The sequence below is a fragment of the Gossypium hirsutum genome, chromosome A09 (genome assembly GCF_007990345.1).
Source record: "Gossypium hirsutum isolate 1008001.06 chromosome A09, Gossypium_hirsutum_v2.1, whole genome shotgun sequence".
NCBI lineage: Eukaryota > Viridiplantae > Streptophyta > Magnoliopsida > Malvales > Malvaceae > Gossypium > Gossypium hirsutum.
Genome location: NC_053432.1, coordinates 80,912,640 through 80,937,352, shown reverse-complemented (window position 1 = coordinate 80,937,352; position 24,713 = coordinate 80,912,640). Strand labels below are relative to the sequence as shown.

The 24,713-nt window shown below is 30.8% G+C and overlaps 1 protein-coding gene across 1 annotated transcript; it reads right to left on the bottom strand.

The window, feature by feature from the left end:
- Positions 1–2,599: 2,599 nt before the first annotated feature.
- On the bottom strand, positions 2,600–11,892 carry LOC107890570 (non-lysosomal glucosylceramidase). The gene is made up of 18 exons (XM_016815059.2): positions 11,209–11,892; positions 10,206–10,316; positions 10,025–10,081; positions 9,801–9,877; positions 9,619–9,718; positions 9,048–9,121; positions 8,734–8,834; positions 8,550–8,653; positions 8,326–8,379; positions 8,162–8,217; positions 8,041–8,079; positions 6,696–6,837; positions 6,310–6,494; positions 5,806–5,873; positions 5,565–5,637; positions 4,902–4,963; positions 3,472–4,735; positions 2,600–3,103 (listed from the first exon to the last, which is right to left on the bottom strand). Exons 1-18 carry the CDS (start codon positions 11,287–11,289, stop codon positions 2,842–2,844), a joined length of 2,910 nt encoding a protein of 969 aa, XP_016670548.2. The 5' UTR covers positions 11,290–11,892; the 3' UTR covers positions 2,600–2,841.
- Positions 11,893–24,713: the final 12,821 nt, after the last annotated feature.

Here is a 24,713-nt window from a genome sequence, read left to right as displayed (position 1 = left end):
TTTAGTTTTTGGGTTTAAAATTTTAGTTTTGAAATTTAGTTTGGGAAATAAAAAATTTCAAGCTCATTGTTTAAAGAATTAATTTGTATTTAGTTAATTTTTTGAACACAAAGTGCGTTAAATAATTCATTGGTGATACGGAAAGTCAGATGAAGCATATTTCATTGATGATGAGCGGAATTTAGAAATTTAAGTAGAAATGAAAATACAATATGCCATTTTCATGATGGTTCCATTCTACGGCCCTAAATTATAACCCTTCGATTAACCCCACATCCATGACATCTGGTTATTAGTAGCTACAGCATAGGGTGGATGATGCAGCACTAGCAGCTGCCACAGCGGTCGCAACCTCCAACATCACAATGTAGGATGCCATTGACGTTTATAAAATGAATGCAGCAAATTATTTGGTGGAGATGGAAATAATTGCGATGAGGAAGCACCGTTGCAGCAATAGTAAGGTAAGGTGCATTTTCAGGACAAAATACGTATTTGAACTTTAGATATGCCATGGCACGGGCTTCAAAAAAAATTAATATTCATAAACTATAAAATGCATATAAAGAATATCTCATCATTTAATTATGATAGAGGAGGTTCGGTTCTCACTAAAGGGAATGAAATATATTTTATAATAAGTCGTTTATCTCTTTATAGAGCACTCGCATTGAAGGATTAGTTATTGATATCGATGGTGGATACCTTAATTTCAACCAAAAAATAGATATAAAGAATACCTTAATCGTACCCAAAAATTATAAAGTAAATAACAATTGAAGTCACTAAACTATTGATAAGTTTACATTTTGGTCACTTAATCTAAAAGTTATAAAATGGCCACTGAACTATTCAAAAGTTTTTTTTAGGTTATTAACTATTCAAAAGTTTTTATTTAAGTCACTTGAATATTAATTTATAAATTCATGACGTTCAAAGTTGTTTTATGAAAAAAACTAAATTGTAAAAGAGAAGAAAAAAGAAAACATTCAATTAGTGCAAGCAATGCTATGTAACATTTAGCACTGATATAGTTTATCCAAAAATTAATTACAATAACGCTTATCAACCCCACTACCCAGGCTACAAAGAAAGCCAGAATTAACATGCTTCTACCATCATGGATTCCTTCTTTGGAGTGTCAAATTCACACTCTCCATCTGTTGGTAGCTCAGAAAAGTGAAATAATTATTGTTAGGATCAAATATGAAGTAAAGACTTTCCTCCACATTGCTCGCATCAGAGGCGTCAAGTTGCTCTTACAGATCCCACACAACTTAATGCGGGTAATGATAAACTCCTCCATCTTAATTAAAAATAAGGGCTGCACGCTGTCTTCAATCAAGCAGCCACGCCGTGAGTACAAAACGACTTATCCTTTCTCCTTTTATCAAAGAGTACCGTGTGCTCGGGCAAATGTTTCAATTTGAAGGACAAGATTTCTTTTAAGGGTTAAAATTGTCTACTATTTATTTAATTTTGAGGACAAATTCTTTCTAAATGATTAAAATTGAAAAAATTAATGGTTATATTATATATTTATTTAATTTTACAGTTTACTTCGTTACAATGCTTGGCTGCGATTTTCAAATTCGTCGTCGTCAACTAATACCATGAGATCTTTTATACATAGGATCTACCGTAATAGCAATTACAAAGCATATGACTTATGTCACTGCTGAACATAAAACAAAACCATAACTAAGAAATGAGGAAATAACAACCAACAATAAAGAATTTAAAAACCTCATAATTTTTTTCTTATATATATTTTTCCACTCTAAAAGATAATGTAAAAAGTTTAAAAAACTTCTTTTTTCTACAAGAGCACTTGAAGAGCGTCTTAAAAAGATAACTGAAGCATGTAAAACAGCTCCCCTTTCAGCAAAAACTCATCCTTATTTATAAGGAATTTCCTTAACCAAGGCATAAAATAAACACCATTGACTATATGAGTACATGAAAAAAGGGCAATACTAAATATTTATGATACAACAGACTTGTACACTTATTATACTACATGATGAATGGTATTTATTTCTCATACAAAATGAGGGGAACATACTACGTAACGGAACACGTAAAAAGAGAAAATCCTGGGAATGACTTATTCTCTCGAAAACGACGTACTCACCAGAAATCAGATGTTACATCTCAATCGAAGATTCAGATAAAAATATCTACTCCAGAAGTGACACCATTCTTACCTAATCCATCTAATATTTTCTTTATTCATTCCTAATTTATGAAATAAATAAGATAAAGTTTAAAACTAAAATAAAAATATAGTTTACGAAAACAACTAAAACATCCGGTGAGGGAAGTATGAATCTTCTGCTTAGTTTACGGCCAGTACATAGATGATTTTTCTTATACAATTAAAATTGTTTTTATATTAAATATATATAGCACAAGCGAAAAGATAATAGCATCAGATAATGGATACCAATTTTTTACCGGTAGCGAATATAATATATGCGTGGTGTCGGAATCAGAAATAAGTCACAGATGTTATGGATATCCATATTTTACTGGGATTATCGCCTAATTTCAAGTGAATACGTAAATGGTCGGGTTTTCAATGATACACCTCAACCAATGAAAAAATCACATTTTCTTAATAAGAATAAGAATAAGAAGAAAAAAATGTGCTACAAGTCCTAGTTATCAGAATGGCTCACTATTTTTCTTTTGCTAGGCCACGTTTTTGCCGCTCAGTTATGTTATTCCCAGCTTCCCTATAAACCTGCACCAGCTTCTAATTTCTGCTGAAAATGGGGTTAAAAGGGAAGCCGATGACAACTTAATTTAACATGTCGGGGTTCTACATGAGTATGATGATCAGCATGCACAATGCAATACCGAATTCCCGAAGCACTTGGCTTTATTAGCAATCTTTCTAACTCCGGTCTCGGTGAGAGACAATGAAAACGTTGCCGGAGATATCAGGATTTTATCCATCATGTTTACTTTAGGGGCGTCGAGTATAGCTTTGGGTATAGAGAGTGCCCATTGCATACCCCATATTGCAAGAGGCCTCATGTATATAAGGGATCGGAAATGGCCGTCCATTGTCCATGCTTCCGGAGTCTGGAACCAGTATCTGTTTGAAAAAGAAATTGGGATTTAGATAAGATCGAAAAGGACACAAAAAGTAGGAACTATGAAGTTAACTTTCATATCCCTTATAAGAAGGTTTTGAAGGCTAATCTCAGTGAAAGTACACGATCCTAAAAATAAAGCGCAGTTTAGGAGTCCGGCTATCGGTATCACTAGGATGACTAAAATCAGGTTGTCAATCACCAAAGGAGATAGCACAGGCCATTTAGTATCTCGTTGATCACTTGAACTACACAAACCAATGTTTTTGATGGCCAAGGAAATTACTTATCATGTTTCTTTTGCATAAATACCAACAATTTCAATCATATGAACTAATATGAGGAATTGGGAATCATGTTAAAGACTTACCCGAAACCCTCCTCTGACCAGCCTGCAATGAAAATGCCTTCAGCTGTAGCAAATGCCTCTTTCTCCATTCCAGCAAGAATCATATTTGCCGCTACAGCATAGGTAACACCAGTCCATATTTCACGTGACTGCATGCAAGTCTCATCCACCTTTCCATTGAGATGCATCCCATTTACTGCGCCCATCCGACCTCCCTTAACTTTCATCACATTGAAATCATATATTTTCTGAAGAGCACTTCTTATTTTGAGCTCATCAAAAAGTGGAGCCAAGCCAGAAGACGCTGTGTACCATTGCCCTGCCAGTTGGTCCGCTTGTATCGACTTACTATTACTACTTGATCCACTGTCATACTTGAAATAAGAGCCGTTCCACAGTTTCTTTTCGAATGCTGATTTGGCAGTACAAAATTTAGTTTTGCATGTTTCAGCAAAGAACCTGTCACCTATCTGCTCAGCCATTGCAGCGGCAGCTTGGAGAGCTGCAAGCCATAAGCAACCACAGTAAGCACTTACACCATGGACAGTCCAAGCATCATAAGTTTGATCTGGAAATCCATCATTTTCTATCAAGCCATCATCATCTCTATCAAATTGTTCCATGTACTCCATTGCAGTGCGAACAGCAGGCCAAACATCAACTCCAAATTGCATATCTCCTGTAGCAGCAAAATCTCTGTACACTTGAAGCACAAACTTGGGATTCAAATCCTTCCATTTGCTTGTATCATGTATGTTATATGCATTCATTTCATTCCAAGGATCATGAGTCCCTAAATCATGAGGAACAGCTCCTCTAACTTTTCGAATTCCGTAATTACCTTCCGCTAGAAACTTCACTCTCCTTCCATCCTCGGATAAAACAGCTTTTGCGAAGTCACGTTGAATATTAAGTTCAATTTTGGGAAAAAGACCAAGAAGGGCAAAAGATGCATAGAAGTGCACGTCATAAGTGTTCCACATGATATACTCCACTCCTTCCAAGTACAGAAACCTACCAACATCGTCATAGTCATCTAGTTGATCCTGCCATTTGAAGTGCTCTGACAAATTATTGCTGTTCCTTTTATTCTGAGTAACAGCTGGATCGCTGTTATTCTTTAACCCATCACCAGTAGAACCGTTACAGCCACTAGTCGTACTGTACTCAGAAATAGTAGTATGCCTGCGGTTCACTTCAGCTTCAGTTACTTTTACATCTACTCTTTGTGCATCTTCTGGTGAATCTTGATCATTTTTCACATTTGTAGATGGCAAGGAAGAATCTGCAAAGTGGTTATGTAACTTGTATTTAAGCTAGAAAGATTAAGATGTTATAAGTTACTGCTACACAAGATGATACAAGTAAATGATGCAGAACGTAGAACAGTGCACAAAATAAATTTAAGCTAAACCAAGATGTAAAAAGAGCAGGGCACATTGCATAAGTACCTATCCAAACAGTTCCGCCAGCAACCAAAAAGTAGAGCTCGTTAAACAGTGTAAATTTATACCTGAAAATATATAAAAAGGGTTTGCTAATTACCATGAAATATGAAGAAATATGCGACTAAATACATACTCCCTTCCCTTTTCAGAGGTAATGTCATTGCTTATAAACACAAACTGACAGTATAGAACCAAAAATAAACTACAATAGACTGATATATTTTGAACAATGGTTATGCAGAGTTTCAAAGGCATTGACCAAATACACTAAAGTTCCATGAGCCCCTGGAAAGAGTCAAAGATGCATGGACTCCGATGTCTCAAATCCACCCCATCCCCTCTTTCATATTCACATTCTTTCTAGTGTCTAGCCAAGAAGGAAAGACAAATATGTGCTGATCATGGATACATTTCAAGTCTATTTTAGCGCTGACATAGCATAAGCAAGCATTCAGGAACTAGAAAGCCATTTAGAAAGAGTAACACATCATATTCATATACCACTTTTCTTATATACTAGCTTCCACATGACCAAGAGGAGGCCTTGTTACATGGAAGAAAAATTCTTTTTGGACACAAAACCAGTAAATTAAAAGTAAAGGGGCATACAGAACAAAATGCAAGACAAGGATGATGAGAAAAGTAGAAGGTTGCAGCGGATGTTACCATTCTGGCAGCCTTTGATCGTTGAGGATAGGACTTTGCCATTTTTCAATCTCTTCTTCCCACCGCTTGTAATCTAAGAACAATCCAAATGTTATAGGTCTTAGATGAATGAAAATAATAGAAATCTCTTAAACAATATAACTCTGAAAGAAAAAGACATATTGGAAAGCACGACTACAGTCAATGACTTGAGATATAAAATACTGCCAGAAAATGGAAGATATTTAAGCCAAATGCATACTTGTCAGTGCATCATGCGCCAAGTTCAAAGCTGCTCTTTCAGAAGTGCCATAGAATTTTGTGTATCTCCTGTAAGAAAAGAAAAGAACTTCTCAGAAATAATCATCTAATCGTAATACCAACCTGACATAAAGATGTCACTGAGAACAAGCAAAGCCAGCATTCCTTGATATAAAAACAACACATTAATCAGCTTTCCTGGGGTAAATAAAATGAGAAGTAAGCAAATTACAAGTCTTCAATCCTACTTAACAAGGAAAACATAATAAGGATAGCAAGAACCAGAGACACTAATAACTAGTGTTTTCCTACAACACTGAAGTGTGAAATTTCTTGTGGCATTAGATTCATGTTGGCGCCTTTCATCTGTTATGAATTGATTATAAGCAAGCCGCATAATAAAAGCAATATCACAAACATCCAATCCAGGGTCTGGTAAAACACAGCAATTAAACATGTTGGCATGCACTAATAGGAAAAAGGGAAAAGGGCATTGTAAATATACCTATGGTATGAGCTCCCTTTTAAAAATTTTATTTTTGGAGAAGACCAAGCAAGAGAAAATGCAATAGTACATTTTCCATGGGGTTCCACCCAGGCAGAGGCCGAGACTGCCGCACATAGTGTCTCTCCAGGTGATGAAGGCATGCTTGGGCCACTATTGAAATTTTGGCGATCAAATTGTCCATCCTTTAGCCACAAAAACAACAATGTAATTCGTAAATGGGTCAGGAAAAGGCATAGCATGGCAATAAATTCTAACAAACTTGGAAAGGATACTGTAGCACTATTAGTAATTCGTACAGTAAGATTACAAATTTGTGATTGAATATATATCCAAGGTTGACAAGTTCCATGGCTGAAATTAAAGGTAGCAAGTTTACAACTTACCTGCATCATTTTATCCCACATCTGCCTCGCTGTTACAGACCGACCTTCAGTAAGACCAAAACATGGTAGGACTGTCACATTGACATTCTGGGTTTCACATGCAGCTATAGCAAAAGTAACAGGGGGGTTCCCTTTAGCAGTCCTGAGAAAGGATTGCAATTCTTAGGAACATTTTGAATCCATTTGTTGTGTTAGAAATATATTTATAACTTATGCACCAAAGCAGAATGCAAGCAGGCTAGCTGGATAATAATTCATTTGAACATACAAACAATAACAATGCAGCAATGAAAAAAAGTCCAGGAAACTCATGGACTGGAGGAAAGTTCCAGTGCTAATTCAGAAAAAATCTTAATAATAGAGGTCAAAAGCAAACTTTTTAATATTCCAACAATCTTCAGAATTCAAGGTCTCAGGGAAAAGACAAACTAGATGCTTCACAATATATATTAAGCATATTAACAAAATTCTTAAGAAATAATCTAGTTTCTTGATCATATATTTAGAAGTAAAAGAATAACCCGCTGATATAGTACCAATATTTTGAACTTTGGATTGTTACAGAAAGCCTCCAAATTACCTTTCAAACATCTAAAAGGCCTAGAAGGTTTATAAGGAAAACAGGTGTGTCATGAGACAAAGTAAACTGAATGATTTATGCCTTTTCACATCAAACAAATCAGGCATACTCATTACGTCTCATCTATGCTTCAGAAAAATGCAATAATCAGACATATCCCTCGAGATTTCTCATCACATTACCTAGGAATGAAATTATGTCCCCCTATTTGTAACAAAAAAGAAAGAGAGTACCATCTAGCTTTTTATAATATTCTATCCAGTAGTTAAAATTGTCAGTAAACTGAGAGTAAATGCAGGTTCGCCACATGACAATGTAAATTGAGTGAGTTCTAGGAGCTTTTCATCCCTGAGAAAAATGCCATACCATTCTAACAACTTCTGCTAGCAACAGAAGTACGGTCTCATAACAAAAAATGCATTGCTCATTCTTTCTTTTAGTAAACGATGTATCTTAATTAAGCTACTGAGTTTCACGAGGGAAATATCTCTTATCTTTTTTTCTTTTTTGAATTTTTTAGTGATGCATGATTAAGTGGCTTATGTCAGAATCCAGCTTTAACTTTTGCGTCTTCTTTTTTTCAATTTCTTTTAGCCCTACTTATTTTTGAGCTTGTGTCTATTAAGAAAGGGGCTCAGGATTAGACGAAGCCAGAAAGGTGCTTAATACATTGTGTTCCCTTTCACTTCTTCTAACAGTGAAATAAACAGGTGAAAACTGCAAACCAACCGTCATATATATAGCTATTAAGGTTTCATGACTTGCTTGTGATGAAGAAGTACACCAGAGACTCCATCTTCGCCTCTATCAAATAAAAGAGAAGGAAGTCAATAATTATCCAATGCACATAGTCCAAATAGAAAGAACATACAATAAATATACTCACATGAATGGTTCGTTCACATGATCTCCTGATAAGTGTGAAACTCCACCAATTGAATTCTGCAGAAACAAACATCGATTACTGAAAAATGCAAGAACCAGTCTTTTTATTGATAGCGTAAAATTAAATGAAAAATTAAACAAGCTTGAACCCAGAAATGAACTTACCGCCCATGTGAAGAGTAGGCTGACTTTTGCCCTTTCTCTTCCAGTATTCACCAACTGCAATAGAACACATAATGGCCTTGTAAGAAACAAAAACAAACAAAAAGCTATAAAATAGTGTTGTAAATAACCAATTATAAATTAATTCTGAAATAGCAGAAGAGACCAAAAAGGGCTAAGTGTAACGAGTCACTTAAGTTCCTGATATTAGATCTTAGTAAACATACTGTGTAGACAAAAACAGCTGTCGGAAGACTGGTCTCCTTATAATTGTGGGGTATGAAAGGTGATATCTGACGACATGACACTTTTAGTTCAGGATCTGGTTCACCTGAAAAAAAAAGACCCTTATAAAACACAATCCAGAGAAAAATAAACTGATTTGTATAACAAAGAAAGCTTGAACGATACCATCATATATTGTCCATGCTCTAGGAAACAAAGCATGATATGTAGAATGCTGGCCACTCAGATTCCAACCCCATGATGAGATACCCTCATCTCTAGCTTTCCTGAAATCATGAAACTGAAATTAGACTTGTTCCATATTGAACTTCAATATTATGACGAAAGGAAGATAATCTTCTTCAATCTAGGCAAGCCACAAGTCACAGGAATCGCAAATTAATCTTTCTTCGTCAAATCTATTTATTTAGCAACATGCATATTTATACCAGTAGCTTTTAGAATAATTGTATTAGAACTTAAGAGATTTCCCTTCTTACCCTAATCCTTCATGTTGCCCTGGAGCCAAAACCGATGCATACTTCTTATTCCCACTATCACGAGATACAAATATCTGCAGCATAGAAAAAGAATAAAACCATTATGAGAAAGAAAAAGCCGGTTTAATGTTTCTTTTTTGCCCTCAACTGGGGGGGGTGGGAAGAGAGACTTTCATATTTTTCAAGAAATTAACTTGGAGCACCTATAATCTGCTACTAAGATCATATTCAAAATTCAATTTTCCACAGGAACCATATTTGATGGTGCTAGATTAGAAAGAGAAAATGAAAATAACTTTATTAAATCTAAATGATACCTTGAAAAACGAAAATCACTTTATTAAATCTAAATGATAACTTGAAAATTCTTTTAAAGAAAAGTTGTCAATTTGTCTTTACAGGAACAAATATTCAAGTTCAATGCATATTTCATATGCTCAAATGGCAACGCTGAAACCATAAGTACAGCAATCTTATTTTGCGTTCATACTTTTTTATTTGGATTATTCCTAGAATTAAAATAATACTAAGAAGAGTCAACAAGTAAACAAGTTGAAGAGCTAAGCTTTACAGAGAATTGATTAGCCATAACAGGTGAAGAGTCGCAAGTTCCAGGAACAATTTGCCATTGTCTGAACTCGCCTCTGAAACCCCTGGATATACTCCCACTCCTGCAACACAAATTGCCACAATCAGATGCATAAAACCTTCCAGCAGTACAAACCAAACCATTTAGCTGAACCACATAAATACCCCATTCCTCCCAATGGAACTCCTTGAGATGCAGATGGCTTGCAACTTTCACGGGTGAAAGGGTCAATAGGTGCTTTCTGCACATAACCATGCCACAACATAAAAAATTACTCAGAAAAATTCTTTATCCTGCAGTTGTGATATCCACAAAAATTGCCTGCTTCCAAAATTTGAAAAAGAAAAAAGAAGCAAATAGCTGCAAACTAAATAGAACAAAGAATTACCCTGCCATGAGATGCCTCTTCCCTAACGTAGGACCATAGTCGTATACCTAATCGCACCTAAGGTTTCAAATTCGGAGATCAATTAGAAGAGGTAATCAGGAAAGGGGATAGCATGCACACTTGCTACAAAAGTTAATTATCTGTATCTTAAATCAGCCAAATAGGGTTTTCCATCACTTACCATCTTTATTGCTTCCATAAACGTAATACTGAATTCTTTTAGAATATTAGCATGGCTGTTTAATCGCCTTCTCCAAGCATGTTTTGGTGGACCAGCACTATCAAAATCAAACTATATAGGAGTATAAAACCAGCAGAATTAGTATAGCAGAATGCTAGAAGTTCATCTCAAACTAAACCTAAAACTATCATGTCAAAAAATAGTTTTAGATAGAATCGATGTGCCATTTTAATAAGAAAATCTAATCAAACAAAGATGTCATCCTTTATCCTCCTACTCAGCAATAAACACTCACTCCATATGGCATAATTACTGAATTTAAGATCGTCAAATATGAAAAAATATCAGGAAGAACAAACTCCTATTAATTCGAGATGTTACCAGACATGATCAGTCTCTTCCATACATTTGAGACTTAAAACTTTATCATGTGACATAACCATCAAGTTCAAAACTTCTTTTTCAACTGTTTTTTCAAAATTTATAGGATTTTGATCAGACACTAGCTGTAAAAATCAACCGTTCATATCAAAAATAGGAATTACAACAGGCAGTCAAGCTTCTAATTTTTCTAAAGTTTTTCCTGAATTATGATTAGTTGCAAGACTGATATCAAGCTTTGATTAGTGGCTAATACAAAGAAACAGCCAAATTCCTTAATCAACAGAAAATGTAAACTAAATATTTGCTAAAGCACGTATTGTATCCATCTACAATATCAGGAGACAGCTAAAAAGGTAAGTAAATTTTCCATCTTTTGATAAATAAATTTCCAATCTTATCAATCAAGATACAGCTAGTTCCGAGGAAAAACAAACATTGATCCTGATAATTTTTTTTATAGTAGCACTAGTTTCTTTCTTATGCTTTTACACTACTTTTTTTTTTCCTGATGAAACAAACAGAATAAAATAAAATCAACTTAGAAAATGATCAACAGAGTTCTCTCCTCCGCCAATATATATACGAGGACCAAAATAAAAAATAAAAATAAAAGGATTACCAAATGTAGTGTGTGACGGCTAACATATTCCTCAGGCGGCCATGAATTCTTTCTGCAATGAAATATATTTCCAGTAACCATGTCGACTAATCAAATTTCAATTTCCAGTCGAATAATTTACTCCCTCTTTTTTTTCCTTTTTCTTCTTTTTCAGCTATAAATCTCTCAACGCACAAACGGTCACCGAAGATAACGCAAACAACTAGGAAGAAACTGCCTCTTATTCTTGAAAGATCTCCTTAAGTTATTTTTTACAAAATCGAAGAATAAATCGAAATGCTTAATCAGAGAATCGCGGGATCAGAGATCTCGAGGACTTGAGATTTTTCATGAAAGAAGAAGAAGAAGAAGAAGAAGAAGAAGAGCAGCGTAAAGCAGTGGTGGCGTTTTGATTGAATATAAAGAATTTTTTTTTTAAAGGGAAAATTAAAAAGTAGATGGCGGAGCTGTGGCGTGGCGTGGCGTGGCGTGGCGTGGGCGTGTCGACTGCAGAAAGCGCCGTTTGGAGGCTTGTCAATGCTTGTTAAGACTGCAGCTCGCTCTCCTCGATCGCCAGCTGGTACCAATTATATCGGAAATTTTTTGAAGGTTTTATTTTTCCAGGGAAAAATTTGAACAGAAAATTCTGAAGTTCGAAGACAGTAGAATTAAAGGGAAAAAGGGTGATACCGTAGAAAAAAGCTCTTGGCGTAATTATTCAATTATATCTAGAATACTTTGTATTTTGTATTGGACAATTTTATTATATTTATTTATACTAATTTATATGTTTGATTTTATGTGTTTATTCTTAAATCTTATTAAATAATATTTTATTTTATAATTAAAAAATACTACTCAAATTATTAAACATAAAGAAAATATATTAAATAATTTGATAATAAAAATATTACCACAATAAAAAAATTCAAACCACAATCAAAGTTGGAAGTAAAATATTAATGAAATTCAAACTCTTTTTATGACGTTTTTACCTACTAATTGAATTAAGCTTGATATATTTTATAATGGTAAATATTGGTAAAATCGTAGTTCAAAATTAAATAATTAAATCATAACAAAAATGTATATTAATATAATTAAAAATTCATTTTAGTTTTGATAAAAACTTAATATTTTTACATAATGTAAATATGATTATAATAAATAAAAATACAATATGAAAATGTGAATTAATTCTTGTCCAAACTCCGAATTTATTTTTATATTTATTTTATTTTTCTAAAAATGCAAAGAGAAAAGTGTTTGGTTGGGTTGGGTTTGGTTTGGTTTGGTTTGGTTTTTGAGGTAGAGAAGAGGTGGGGCGGTGGGGTCCCTTTTTTTATATATTTAACTTTAATTTGTGGCGGTGGAGATTCGAAGTCGACACTGTACAATAAAATAGTGAGATGTAATAATAGTTAAAATTCCTGTAAAAATAATAATTAAATTATATAATACGTAATTAATATAAAAAATCAAACTCCATAAACTCTCAAATTATAATTTATTTTAAAATATTTAATTAAAATTAAATAGTTTTATAATATTAAAAATAGATATTTAGTTAAATGGGTGTGGGATTAATAATTGAATCATAAGTTGGATATATTACAAAGTTGGCAGGGTGGAATCTCATTTCGCATGTAGAGCTGTAACAAATTTTTAATATCCTTCGTATAAATAAAATAACATATGTTCTATTGACCTCTTCTCAATGGCAGAACCCAAACTTGACATTGGATTTTGTAGGAATAAATTTAAATATTTTATACTTATTAATATAAACTTTTTAATGCAAATATAATAATAGTTAACAACCCAAATTATTCAACAAGTTCTTCTAGAAATAACTTTAACTTGAATGCTTCAAAATATTCTTCTACTTTAATTTTACGCTTATATGTTAAATGCTTTTAAAGTATATATAAAAAAATCAATTAAGTTTTTTATTGAATTTGTATCTAATTAAATTCCTGTAGATAATTAAAATAATTAATTAAACTTTTTCGTTAATAATTTCTATTGTTAACCATGATGACTATTAAAATAAATTAATGGATCAATTAATAGTGTGGCACGTGATAATTTTTAGTTTAATACAATATTTTTTCCATAAAAATATTAAAAGGTCAAAAAATAAAATTATTAGATATTAAAAATATTAAAACATTAAAATTGGTATAAACTTATAAATATTATAAATAAATATAAATAAATCAAATACATTATAAAAATTTTATAAAATTAATAAAACTTTTTTAAATTTTTAAATTTTTATAAAAGCGTATTAGAATTCTTTAAAAAAATAAGAAATTGTAAAAAAATATAAATATTATTAAAATATATAATTTTATATAATTTTTATAAGCTTATATCAATTTTAATATTTTTAATATTTAATAACGTTATAATATTTTGATAGTTTTTATTTAAATTACTAGGTTGTTAAGTTTTTTTTTTTTAGCCAGCAAGCGAGCTCCAAATGATAATCCGTCAATTAGTATGGTAGATCAATACCCATACTTAAATACTAATCAATCTGACGGTTAATATAGGAGATCGGAAAAGAAAAATTGTTTGGATTTTGGTTCTAAGATTCTTAACGTTCAAAGTTGATTCATGAAAAAAAAACTAAACCATAAATGAGAATAGAGAAAGTTATACAACAATGATTTTAACAATTCAATGACTTAAATGGAAACTTTTGAATAAATTAGTGACCAATTTACAACTTTTTAAAGTTGAGTGACCAAAACATAAATTTATTAATAATTTAATAACCTTAAGTGTAATTTACCCAAAAAAAGTTATCTTAAAAGCCTAAAAATAGGCCACTCAAAAAGTAAAAACACCATTTCAAAGCAAACAAAAATAAAATGGATTAAATTTGCAGTAATATATAAACAGAGAAATAACTATTCTTGTAAGACATAGGACATTAAGGATAGTTGACAAAACTTAAATGCTAGTTTGGTTTTCTTAATTACATAATTATTACTTAATATCTTCCTCTCATTGAATGATTTCAAGACTTTGTAACAGTGACGGGGTTAATATTAGACAAATAAAAAATATTTTAAATTTCAATTATAACGTCTAAAATTAAATCACATAAAAACAAATAAAAGTTTTACTTTATGGTGTCAATTTAAATACATATAGAAATAACTATCTATATGTAAAAAGAAGATAGATGCTACTCGGTGTGCTAGACTTAAAAAATGGGAGATGTTTTTGGGGTTTTTTTTCTTTTCTATTTGGTGGAGCATGGGGAGCACTTTTTTGAAATTGGATTGGGTTTCGGTTGAATTAAAAATTAATTAAAGTATTAATTTGAAATAAGAGATTGGATCAGTTGACTTGCAAATAGGTTGAATTGACCAGTCAAATTGGTTGATTCGAAATTAAATCAATGTTCTCTATTTTTAATAATTTGAACCAAAAATTAGTAGTTTAATTGGTATAACTGCTGATCTGCTTCTGAAAACTTTGTTAGGAAGAAAACTACAATAGAAGAAAATAGTGAAGAAATAAAGGGAAAAGGAGAAGGAAATAAAGAGGAAGAGAGGAAAAGGAAGGGAAAGAAAAAAAAAGGGTGAAAAAATTGGTTTTATGTGAATTTTTTAAGATTAACCACAATAGAAAATAATATTATTGATTCTAAATATTTAAAAAAAATAAAGAGCATCCTAATTCATAGAATATTTAAATTGTTTAAAAGTTTCAGTCTAGAAATCTTCTCTTTTCTTATGAAATAAAAATGATAATTTTTTCTTATGTTTAAAAATGTCAATTTTTTTTAATTTAAAAATGAACACCTAAATTGTTTACGTAATACATCAGTCTATGTCTGTAGGCCGAGAGCAATGATCCAATATCATTCTCACAGTACAACGAATGGTTTAAGTCTTAACACCGATCTAATTCTCATTAATTTACCAACCTCACCATTGTATAAAAAACTAGATCAATTTCCTATTAAACTTCTCCCTCGGAAAGCTTAATTTTGCAATACAAGAGACTTTATTGATTGCTTACAAAAATAATGTACACATAAGAGTTCCAAACTTAAACAAATAATGTACACATATGAGTCATAGTCTAATAAATTTTCTATAAAGTAAAGCTAAAAATCAATGTAAGAGTCTCGGTGTAATTCAATAAATTCAAATATAAAAAGTGATTTTATTTGTTCTGCAAGAAATCGAACTTGATCCACAAGTAACAAATCTTCAAATCTTTAATTTTATCTCAATGGGTCTTCATGTTTTAGACTCTCACTCGTCCAAATGTCTTCAAAATAGATCATCTAATACTTTTGTTCTAAAATTTGTCAACTCTAAGAATAGGCAAATACAACACTAAAACAGTGGCTGAAGTTGTGGCCCCTATTTCAGCCACAACATTTTTCCTTGCTTCGAATGTGTCAACAAAAAATACTTTTGATATATAAAATCTTGAATTAAATTATAATGTATTTGTTCAAATATGATTGGTTAAATATACCATTTGGTACCTAAGTTGATACCTTTTTCTAATGTGATGCCTATGTTAATTTTTGTCCAATCAAGTATTTGTGTTTAACAAAAACTATATATTTTGGTACCCAATGATAAAAAAGTCATTCTTTTCGTGTTTGATTTGGGGTTTAAAATTTATTTGACAAAAATTAATTATTAATATTATCAGGTTTGAATTTTTCATGATTTTATTAATAGAATTAATTTAGTACTAGTTGTGTATCTATTTAATTTGTCAACTATAGTTTGATGGATGTAATCTAATTCGAGTTTTAGGATGGATTTGATGAAAAATAATTGCTAATATTATTGGCTAATTATGAGTTTCCATCAAAGTAACTCTAAAACTCGAACTAAATACTAAAAAGTTAATATTATTATTTTCAAGTACCACATTAGATAAAAAAAATAACATAAATACTATATTAAAAAAAAGTTTCAAACTCAAATATTAAACAATGCATTAAGCCAATATGATTTAATATATATTGAACGGATAGCTCGAATTTTAAAAAAACCTTATTACCATTAAAAATGCTTATAGATGAGACGAGGTCGAAACCAGTTTTAGAAGAATTTTCAACTTCGAGTTTGTTTGGTCAAATGGACCATTTCACTAAAATAATAACAAATGATTTTATATTTAAAATTAATTATAAAAAAAATTTAAATTAGTATTATTATTTTAAACAATAAAACGAGCAACGGAATTTAACCCAAAGTTAAAAATATAAGTCCAAGCCATTGCTAGAACGTGTTGTGTGGATTAGGTTACCCAAGCTAATAAGGTAAATATTTTAAAAAAATTATATAATTTTTTCTTTATATAATTTTCTTTTAAATTTAAAAAATATTGTATAATTATGCTTGCAAATAAATTCTTAAGTTTTGTTCTATTAAATATATTTAATATTAAATGTAAGAATAAATTAATACAAAATTTTATAGATAACAGATTTTACAAAAAAAAATTATAAAAATTTGTTTTAGATTTTTATTTTTATATATTATGATTAAATTTCAATATTTAAATTTATATAAAATTATAATAATATAAATAAGACATTATTTAGTTATTTAAAGGATATTAATGTAATTTTTATAATTATTCCTTGCATATTCTTATACATGGATTTATCCAATATTAAACAAAATAATCCTATTGTTAAGGGGAGATCGACTCTTGCAAAAAAAGTCTTCGAAATGTTGTTCTCAGGGACATCGATTTAGTCCCTCAACAATGGAAGGTATCTAGTACTATTACCTAAGTGGTACTAGATACCGCAACAATTAACCTATATCCAATAGGTCAGGGATTCTAATCCCACCAATAGTGAAACGCTCAAGTTACCTCTTGATTGATGGTTGTACATCCATTAGAGTCGAGGCACTCCCTTCAATGAACCATACATGATTCTTCATAGAGAGAGACAAAACCTTTATTGGTGCATAATACTTACCATTATTGTGAGACAAAATCGACGTCCCTGAAAACGACACTTGAAAGAATTCATCTAAATGAATGGCTTCCACTTCAAATCAAACTTCTATTCCATACAAACTAAACTTGTTAATTCTTTATTGGATTAAATTCCTAGCTTTTAAATTGTTTTTTTCTTTTAAAAAGTGAGCTTGTTTTGTATCAATTATGCAAATATAAATTATTCAATATATTAAAATGATAAATTCATTAAATATATTGTATAAATGGTGCTTTAGTATATTATTATGTATTGGGTTTAAAATTATAAAAGCCATTGACAGCAAAAAAGTGCACCAATTTAATTTTGTCAAAGCAAAACTGACAATGCTGCCAGCCACCCAACTTGGACTCTTAAAGTTGAACCCTAAAGACAAAAATTCAGGTACTATTAGATCCATCCCCACTAAATTTAATTCTGAATTTCATAAAAATTGAGAATTTATTTTTTATTTTAAATTTCCGGAAATAACTAATTTAAAAAATAGTACTAGTTCTAAATTAATTAAGAAAATGATATAATTTCTACAGTAAAAAGCAGTGCGCAAGACTTTAACAATTAAAAGAACCATATAAGATTGAAAACTAAATTAAAAAAATTAAAAGTAATGACTAAATAAAAATTTTACTAAGACTAATGAATTAATGATAGAATTAAAATAAAGTTTAAATCGAGGGACCTAAATAAGAGATATCCCAAAACTGACTCTCGTGAATTGGTTTGGAGGGTCTCGCTCCAACTTACTGCGACACCAACATTTTTTTTATTTTAATAATTATTTAATTTATATTTTGGGCGGTGTCACTCTTGGGATATACAACACTGGTTTTTATTGTAGCAATTATATTATTTTTGTAATTAATTTAGAATCCATACTTAATTTTTTTAATTTTATTTTAATAAATTTTATTTTATAAAAATTAAGAAGTTAGTTCATTAAACATGTATCTAATTAGATTAATTTTTCAATTTCAGAAAAAATAAATTTTAATAAATTAAATAAAATGATTAACCTTTTAATCTTCATAAAGTAAAATAATTAGACTTCAAATTTTATTTTATTTTTTTGGTGATAATAAAAAAAAACTAATTACAATGTAGTATTCTGAAAAGAAAAAACATTCTTAATATTATCCAAATCTATTAACATGTGCGTCATCGGATGAGGAGAATCGAATACTTGCAAATTATCAGATCCGGACAAAGCTTGTTTAGGTAGACAATCTGCAACTTGATTTTGATCTCTCGGAATGTATCGCAAGTACCACCGTTTTTCTAGAGATAAAATACTTTGGATATGCCTAATTAACGTAGAATTTTCCCTAGAAGAATTCCTATCAAGAATGGCTTTGACAACTTCCAAACTATTAGATCGAATGATGACTTCATCGTGACCCCTTTGTTGAATTAACTTGAAACCCTCCAGAATGCTCTATAATTCCGCATTAAAGATAGAACATTTTCTAAGGTGAAGATTGTACCCAAGAATCCAATCTCCATCAGCATTATGAATAATTCCACCACCAGCAGCATTTCCAGTTTCAATTTGTACTGCCCCATCTGTTTTAAGAAAAATCGAATTTTCAAAAGATTTCTCTTCAATATTAGATTTAAAACTTCCCTTGACATTTGCTTTAAGAATTGAGAAGAGTTGCTTCGCCCAACTCAAAGAAACTTGAATAATCTCTTTCGCGCTCCAAGATTTTCCTTGAAAAATGAAAAGGTTACAGTTCTTCCATAAGCGCCAAAGAAGAAGTCCAAAAAGACAAGCTCAACTGGATCCTTCCTCGAAAACCATGTTATTATCCTGCAAATTAGCAAGAAATCAGTCTTGAGAATTAGAAGAGAAAAAATTTTGATAAACAATTACCTGGGAGAACTTGAAGAAATTTAAATAAAATTATTATATGCCAAAAATGAATTTTGATAAAATTTAATATTCAAGGTTGTAGTTCCAAAAATTTCCAAGTTCTAGTTTAGATTTTAGTAACAGAATCGAAAAAAAATGCCTAAAAAGAGTTGGAATTTATTTTGAGAAAAATTTCAAAGTATTATTTATTCGGAGTAAACAAACTTTTCAACTGATTGATATTTTATCTTTTTAGTTCCATTTAAGAGCTTGAAACGAGAATACCTTATTAAATCAGGTCAATTATTAAATTATAGTTACAAAAAATTGACATCTTTCTTAGTCACCTCTAATGGATGGTCTAAATTTAGACCTTATTTTCTCTAAAGAAATAAAAGTCAATAAAACACACTACAAAGAAATAGAAGAGCAAATTTGAATAATGATGTTAAATTACTAAATTAACTTTTTTTGGTAATAAATTACTTTAAATTATAATATACATATACATACTTTTCAATACTAAAATCATAACGCGTATTTGAAAATTGAAAAATAAAACACCTACACCTAACATTTCCTCTCTTTTTTTTCATTTAAATTTAATTTAAATTTTTTAATCTTTGACTTCTTTCGTATATTTAGTTTATTTACAAATTTATAAATAAGATTAATTACCCTCATGGATTCTTTAACATCATACCCTCTTCTATTTGTCTTTTTCATTCCGTTAGAGTTGATTTTTTTTTATCAAACTTACTAAAAAAATTAAAGTCAAAATTTATATATATATATGATTAGTTCTCTGTATTGCTTGACACACCAGCTGTACTGTCCCTTCATCATTAGCTAATTATTCGATTTTTTTAAATATCATTTTTTTAGATGTCGTCACTGTGCCAGATAACATTAGTATGTATTTTTTTAAATTATTTGTTAAAAATACAGATATTCAGGAGGAAAAAGAAAAGGAAAAAAATATTGGTAGCACCCATTATTTTTTTAAAAAAAATATTTTGTTAAGTTTCACCATTGTGTCAGGCAGTACCGATAATATTTAAAAAAATACTATAAAAAAAGTAGTTCGAAGCCTTGGTTATTGTTTTAGAATATTTGAAGTCGACTATTGGGAGTATAGATCATAGAAGTCAACCAGAAGGAGGAAACCTCTTATTTGGTGTCGAAATCAGCACGAAAGGCCACCGTAAACGGTAACATTTGTGGTTTTTTAGTACAACAACTAATGCTTTCAATTGAAAATTAGAAGGAAAATTTGAATGGGAAAGGAAAAGAGAGTATATGAAAAATAGAGAATCAAATATGGGAAAAGAAAGGAAATTGAATATTTTACGGAAAATTCATATATCTATTTTTCATATATGTTATTCTCTTTCATTTATTGCATTTGACTTTCCCTCTCTCGTCCCCTTATATCTTTCTCTCTCGTCTTTTTATTTTTTTATTCTTTAAGCTTATTTTTTTGAAATAATATTTTATTTCAAAAAGACAAGAACCATCTATGAAGCAAGCATTAGTTACACGTTTCTCTTTATTTTTTTTTATTTTTTTTTTCAATTGTTTCTTTTCATTTTTTTCCTATTTCACATTTGTTTTGAAAATTTCCATCACGCCGCCTGACACATTGGCGGCACCTAATTTTTTTAAAAAATTCCCTAGTAGTGCCATTGATATAGTAGCAACACCCAAAATATCTTTTTTTTTAAAGCCCATAATTAACTAATGATGAGGAAACAGTGCTATCGATATGTCAAGTGATATCTACGATCACTATGCAGAACAAATTATTTACGTAAAAAGTTTAAACTTAGATATTTTTTATACATAATTAATTCATTTGAGTTAGGTAAAAAAATCCTACATGGTTGACTTGACTAATTCAAGGCAAAACACCAAATTTTTTTCTTTTAGTAAACAATAATTCTCAACTTTTGAGTTAAATAGTGAAAAAGTTCTGATGTTGCTTTTATATTTGATGATATCAAATTCTTTATTCATGCTACATAATTAAAACATTTTAATTTAAATTAGAGTAAGTTATTCAGTTAGTTATTTTAAATAGTGATTCTTTTTATTTTAATCACTTAAAAAATTTAATCAAATTAATTATTCCATTAAATGTAATAGTAATAATACATTTTTATGTATTATTTTAGGATGATCAAAATAAAAATAACTCTTATTTAGAATAATTAAAGAGTAATTTATGCTAATTTTAGAGTGATTAACGTAAAAATGTTAATGCATAATTAACATTTTATTACCATTTATAATGAAGTAACCAATTTGATCAATTTTTTGAGTGACTAAATTTAAAAAAAAAAAATTGAAGTGAACAAAATAAAAAAAAATCCTATTTACAGTCCTTAAAAGTTCATATATATTTTTTATATTTAATGATAAGACACGATTTAATTTATTGATAAATTATAAATTTGTGAAATACAAATATTATTTGTTAGTTGTTACCATGTAAAAGATTATTTTGACTTAATGTTGGTATTGCTATAATTGAAAAAATATATATAAAACTTTTGGTGAAATAATAAATTATATGCTAAATAATATATATATTTAATAGTGGCATAAATGAGGTGTATATATTATATGAAAAATGGTCAATACTTATAACCTTATCTTTATCTTTGTATCATTAAAAGTAAGTTATTGTGATATAAATGTAAGGCCAATTAAATGGACATTGTTTTTCCAAATGGCTGTCACTCACTTGGATGAATTATGATATGGATTTTTTTTCCCATTGTTTTAATCACTTTTGACGTATTCTCATTCTCCTAGCTCAACCAAAATTTTAGGTGCTTATGTTAGATTTGAGTTTCGCCCAAGCTTAGAAAAATAAGTTCAAAATTTTATTTAAATTTGGCTCAAATAAAAATATTAAAATTCGAGTCCAATTCGTATTAAATTTTTTATATAATTTTTTAAATATAATATATAAAAATTGTCGAAACCATTTTTTTAAAAACGGGCATCGACTTTATTTAAAAATAAAAATTAAAACGAGAGTCGCCACCGATCTTTATTAGGTGTGATCGGATCACCTATGTTTTAATAAAATAAGTTTAGTTTACTAAAACGGCGTTTTTGGTCTACAAAATTCAAGAGAACAAGTTCGGAAATTGGTTACGTGCGAGGAAGGATTAGCACCCTCGACATGCCCAAAAATTGGTACTGAATTGATTAGTTAGTGTCTCAATGTCGAAAGTTAAAAATCGAGAATGGATTTAAAATACAATCCTTTTTTATTAGCGTCGATTTAAAAAAAACGCTTGAATTAGCTCTAAATGATTGTTAAAGATTTTCTCGTCTCGAGATATCGGAGTATCACATCCCGTAAGGTTTGCTATTCTTCGATCTATTCCATTGCAACTTCAGGGAGATAAGACCTGTAACTTCAATCTACTCCTCTGTAACTTCAAGGAGATGAGATTCGCGACTTCAATCTGCTCCACTTTAACTTTAGGGAGACAAGATTCGCCATGGTAATTTCAGTCCGTCCCACTGCATCTTCAGGGGTGTAGGATTTTGGTTTCTTTGGTCTGTTGCACCATTCGTTGGAGAACATGACCTGTTGAATCTATTTCATGGGCCTATTCATGCCAAATGATTAGGATGTCATGATCAGAATGAATCCGATGCTCCTAGCTAGATGTGTATGAATGATGTTTGCATGAATGCAAAAAAAATGTCATTTTTTAATGCTTAATTTGATATTACTCGTTGTTCACCGAGGTTTTATCATTGACGTATTACTCTGTCCTTTTCTTTAGTTGGTACCTTTGGCAGAAAACTCGAAGAAATAATCACAATTTGGGCTATTATTTCCCCAATGTTTCCAACCCTTGAATTTGGGTGATTCGAACTAATTAGTCCCGTTTCAGGTCTTTGTATCATTTAGAAGCATTTCAGAATAATATGCAGAACTCTTTTTTGAATATTATTAGTCCATTAATCATCATTTCAACAAAAAACGCTTGAAAAATATTATCGCAGTAGACAAAATGAAATTTTATTGAGAGCAAAGCTCAAAATGAATAGAGTAATCAAGATAGCAAATTTGCTAAGATACAAAATAAGAACTAATAAATTAATCAAGATAGGACATTCTGCCAAAAATAAAAAATGAATGCGATAAGAATAGGTGCTCCAGATATCGCAGCATGAGCTTCGTTGCAAAAATTCTCTTGAGGACCCTTTGAACTTGATATGTGTTTTCAATTCAAAACTCATTTGGTCTCAAAGCGCCCTTTTACGGGTTTTCGCCTTGGCCTTTCTATTTTTTTTAGGTAAAGTATCTCTTAACCGAATTCGAATTCACGGGATTAGGCAGGCTTTTACCATCCATCTCGGTCAAAATCTAAGCTCCTCCAAAAAAAGCCCTCTTCACCACATAAGGTCCCTCCCAATTAGGTATCCATTTTCCTCTAAAGTCCTTTTATATGGAAAGGATCTTTTTCAAAACAAGGTTTCCTTCATGGAATTCTCTAGGGAGAACCTTCTTATTATAAGCCCGTATCATTCTCTTTTGATACATTTGACCATGGCGAATAGTCTTTAGTCTCTTTTCTTCAATTAAGTTCAACTGGTCGTATCGAGACTGGATCCATTCTGCTTTATCCACCTTTAGTTCTGACAACATACGTAGAGAGGGAATCTTGACCTCAATAGGCAGAACCGCCTCCATTCCATAGACCAAAGAGAAAGGCGTTGCCCCGGTAGAGGTTCTGACTGACGTCCGGTAGGCATAGAGGGCAAATGGTAATTTCTCGCGCCAATCTTTGTAAGTCTCAGTCATTTTCCCCACAATCTTCTTTATATTCTTATTGGCCGCTTCTACTGCACCATTCATCTTTGGGCGATATGGTGACGAGTTATGGTGTTTGATCTTGAATTGGCTACAGACCTCTGCTATCGTGCTGTTGTTCAAGTTTAGTGCATTGTCTGATATGATCTGCTCAGGCATCCCATATCGACATATGATTTCTTTCTTTAAAAACTTACTGACTGCTGACTTTGTGACGTTAGCGTAAGAGGTGGCCTCTGTAACAGCCAAATTTTTCAGTGGTGTCGGAAACAGTGATTCGAGATCACTAAATCCGACGAGTAAGTTTAGAAATTTTAAAAAATAATAATTATAGGCCAAGCGCGAACTTAAAAGAATTATTTTTAATTAGTGAATTTTGCGATTTTAAAAGAATTAATCAGGTAAATTTGGTTGAAAACGAGGTATCGAGACCTCGGATTTATAAACCGAGCCATAAATATTTTATAAATATTTATGGAGTGTTATTAAGTTAGTATTAAATTTTCGTTAGAAAATTTTAACGTTTGGTTAGTCAATTAATTAAAAAGGACTAAATTGAAAATAGTGCAAAATTTATTAAATTGTGATTAAATAGTTTAAGTGATTAAAAAGGAGGGATTTAAAAGGCAATTGGATCCAAATTGTATGGGCTGGACGGTTGGGCAAGAAAATCAACAAAAAAGACAAGGAGAAACAAGGGCAAAATGGGAAATTTTGCAAATTAAACATATAAAACAAGACAAATTTGAAAAATCTAGAGATATCATCATTTTTCTTCAGCAAAAACGCCATGGGAGGTCTGAAAGCTGCTGGTTTTTCATACTTTGACA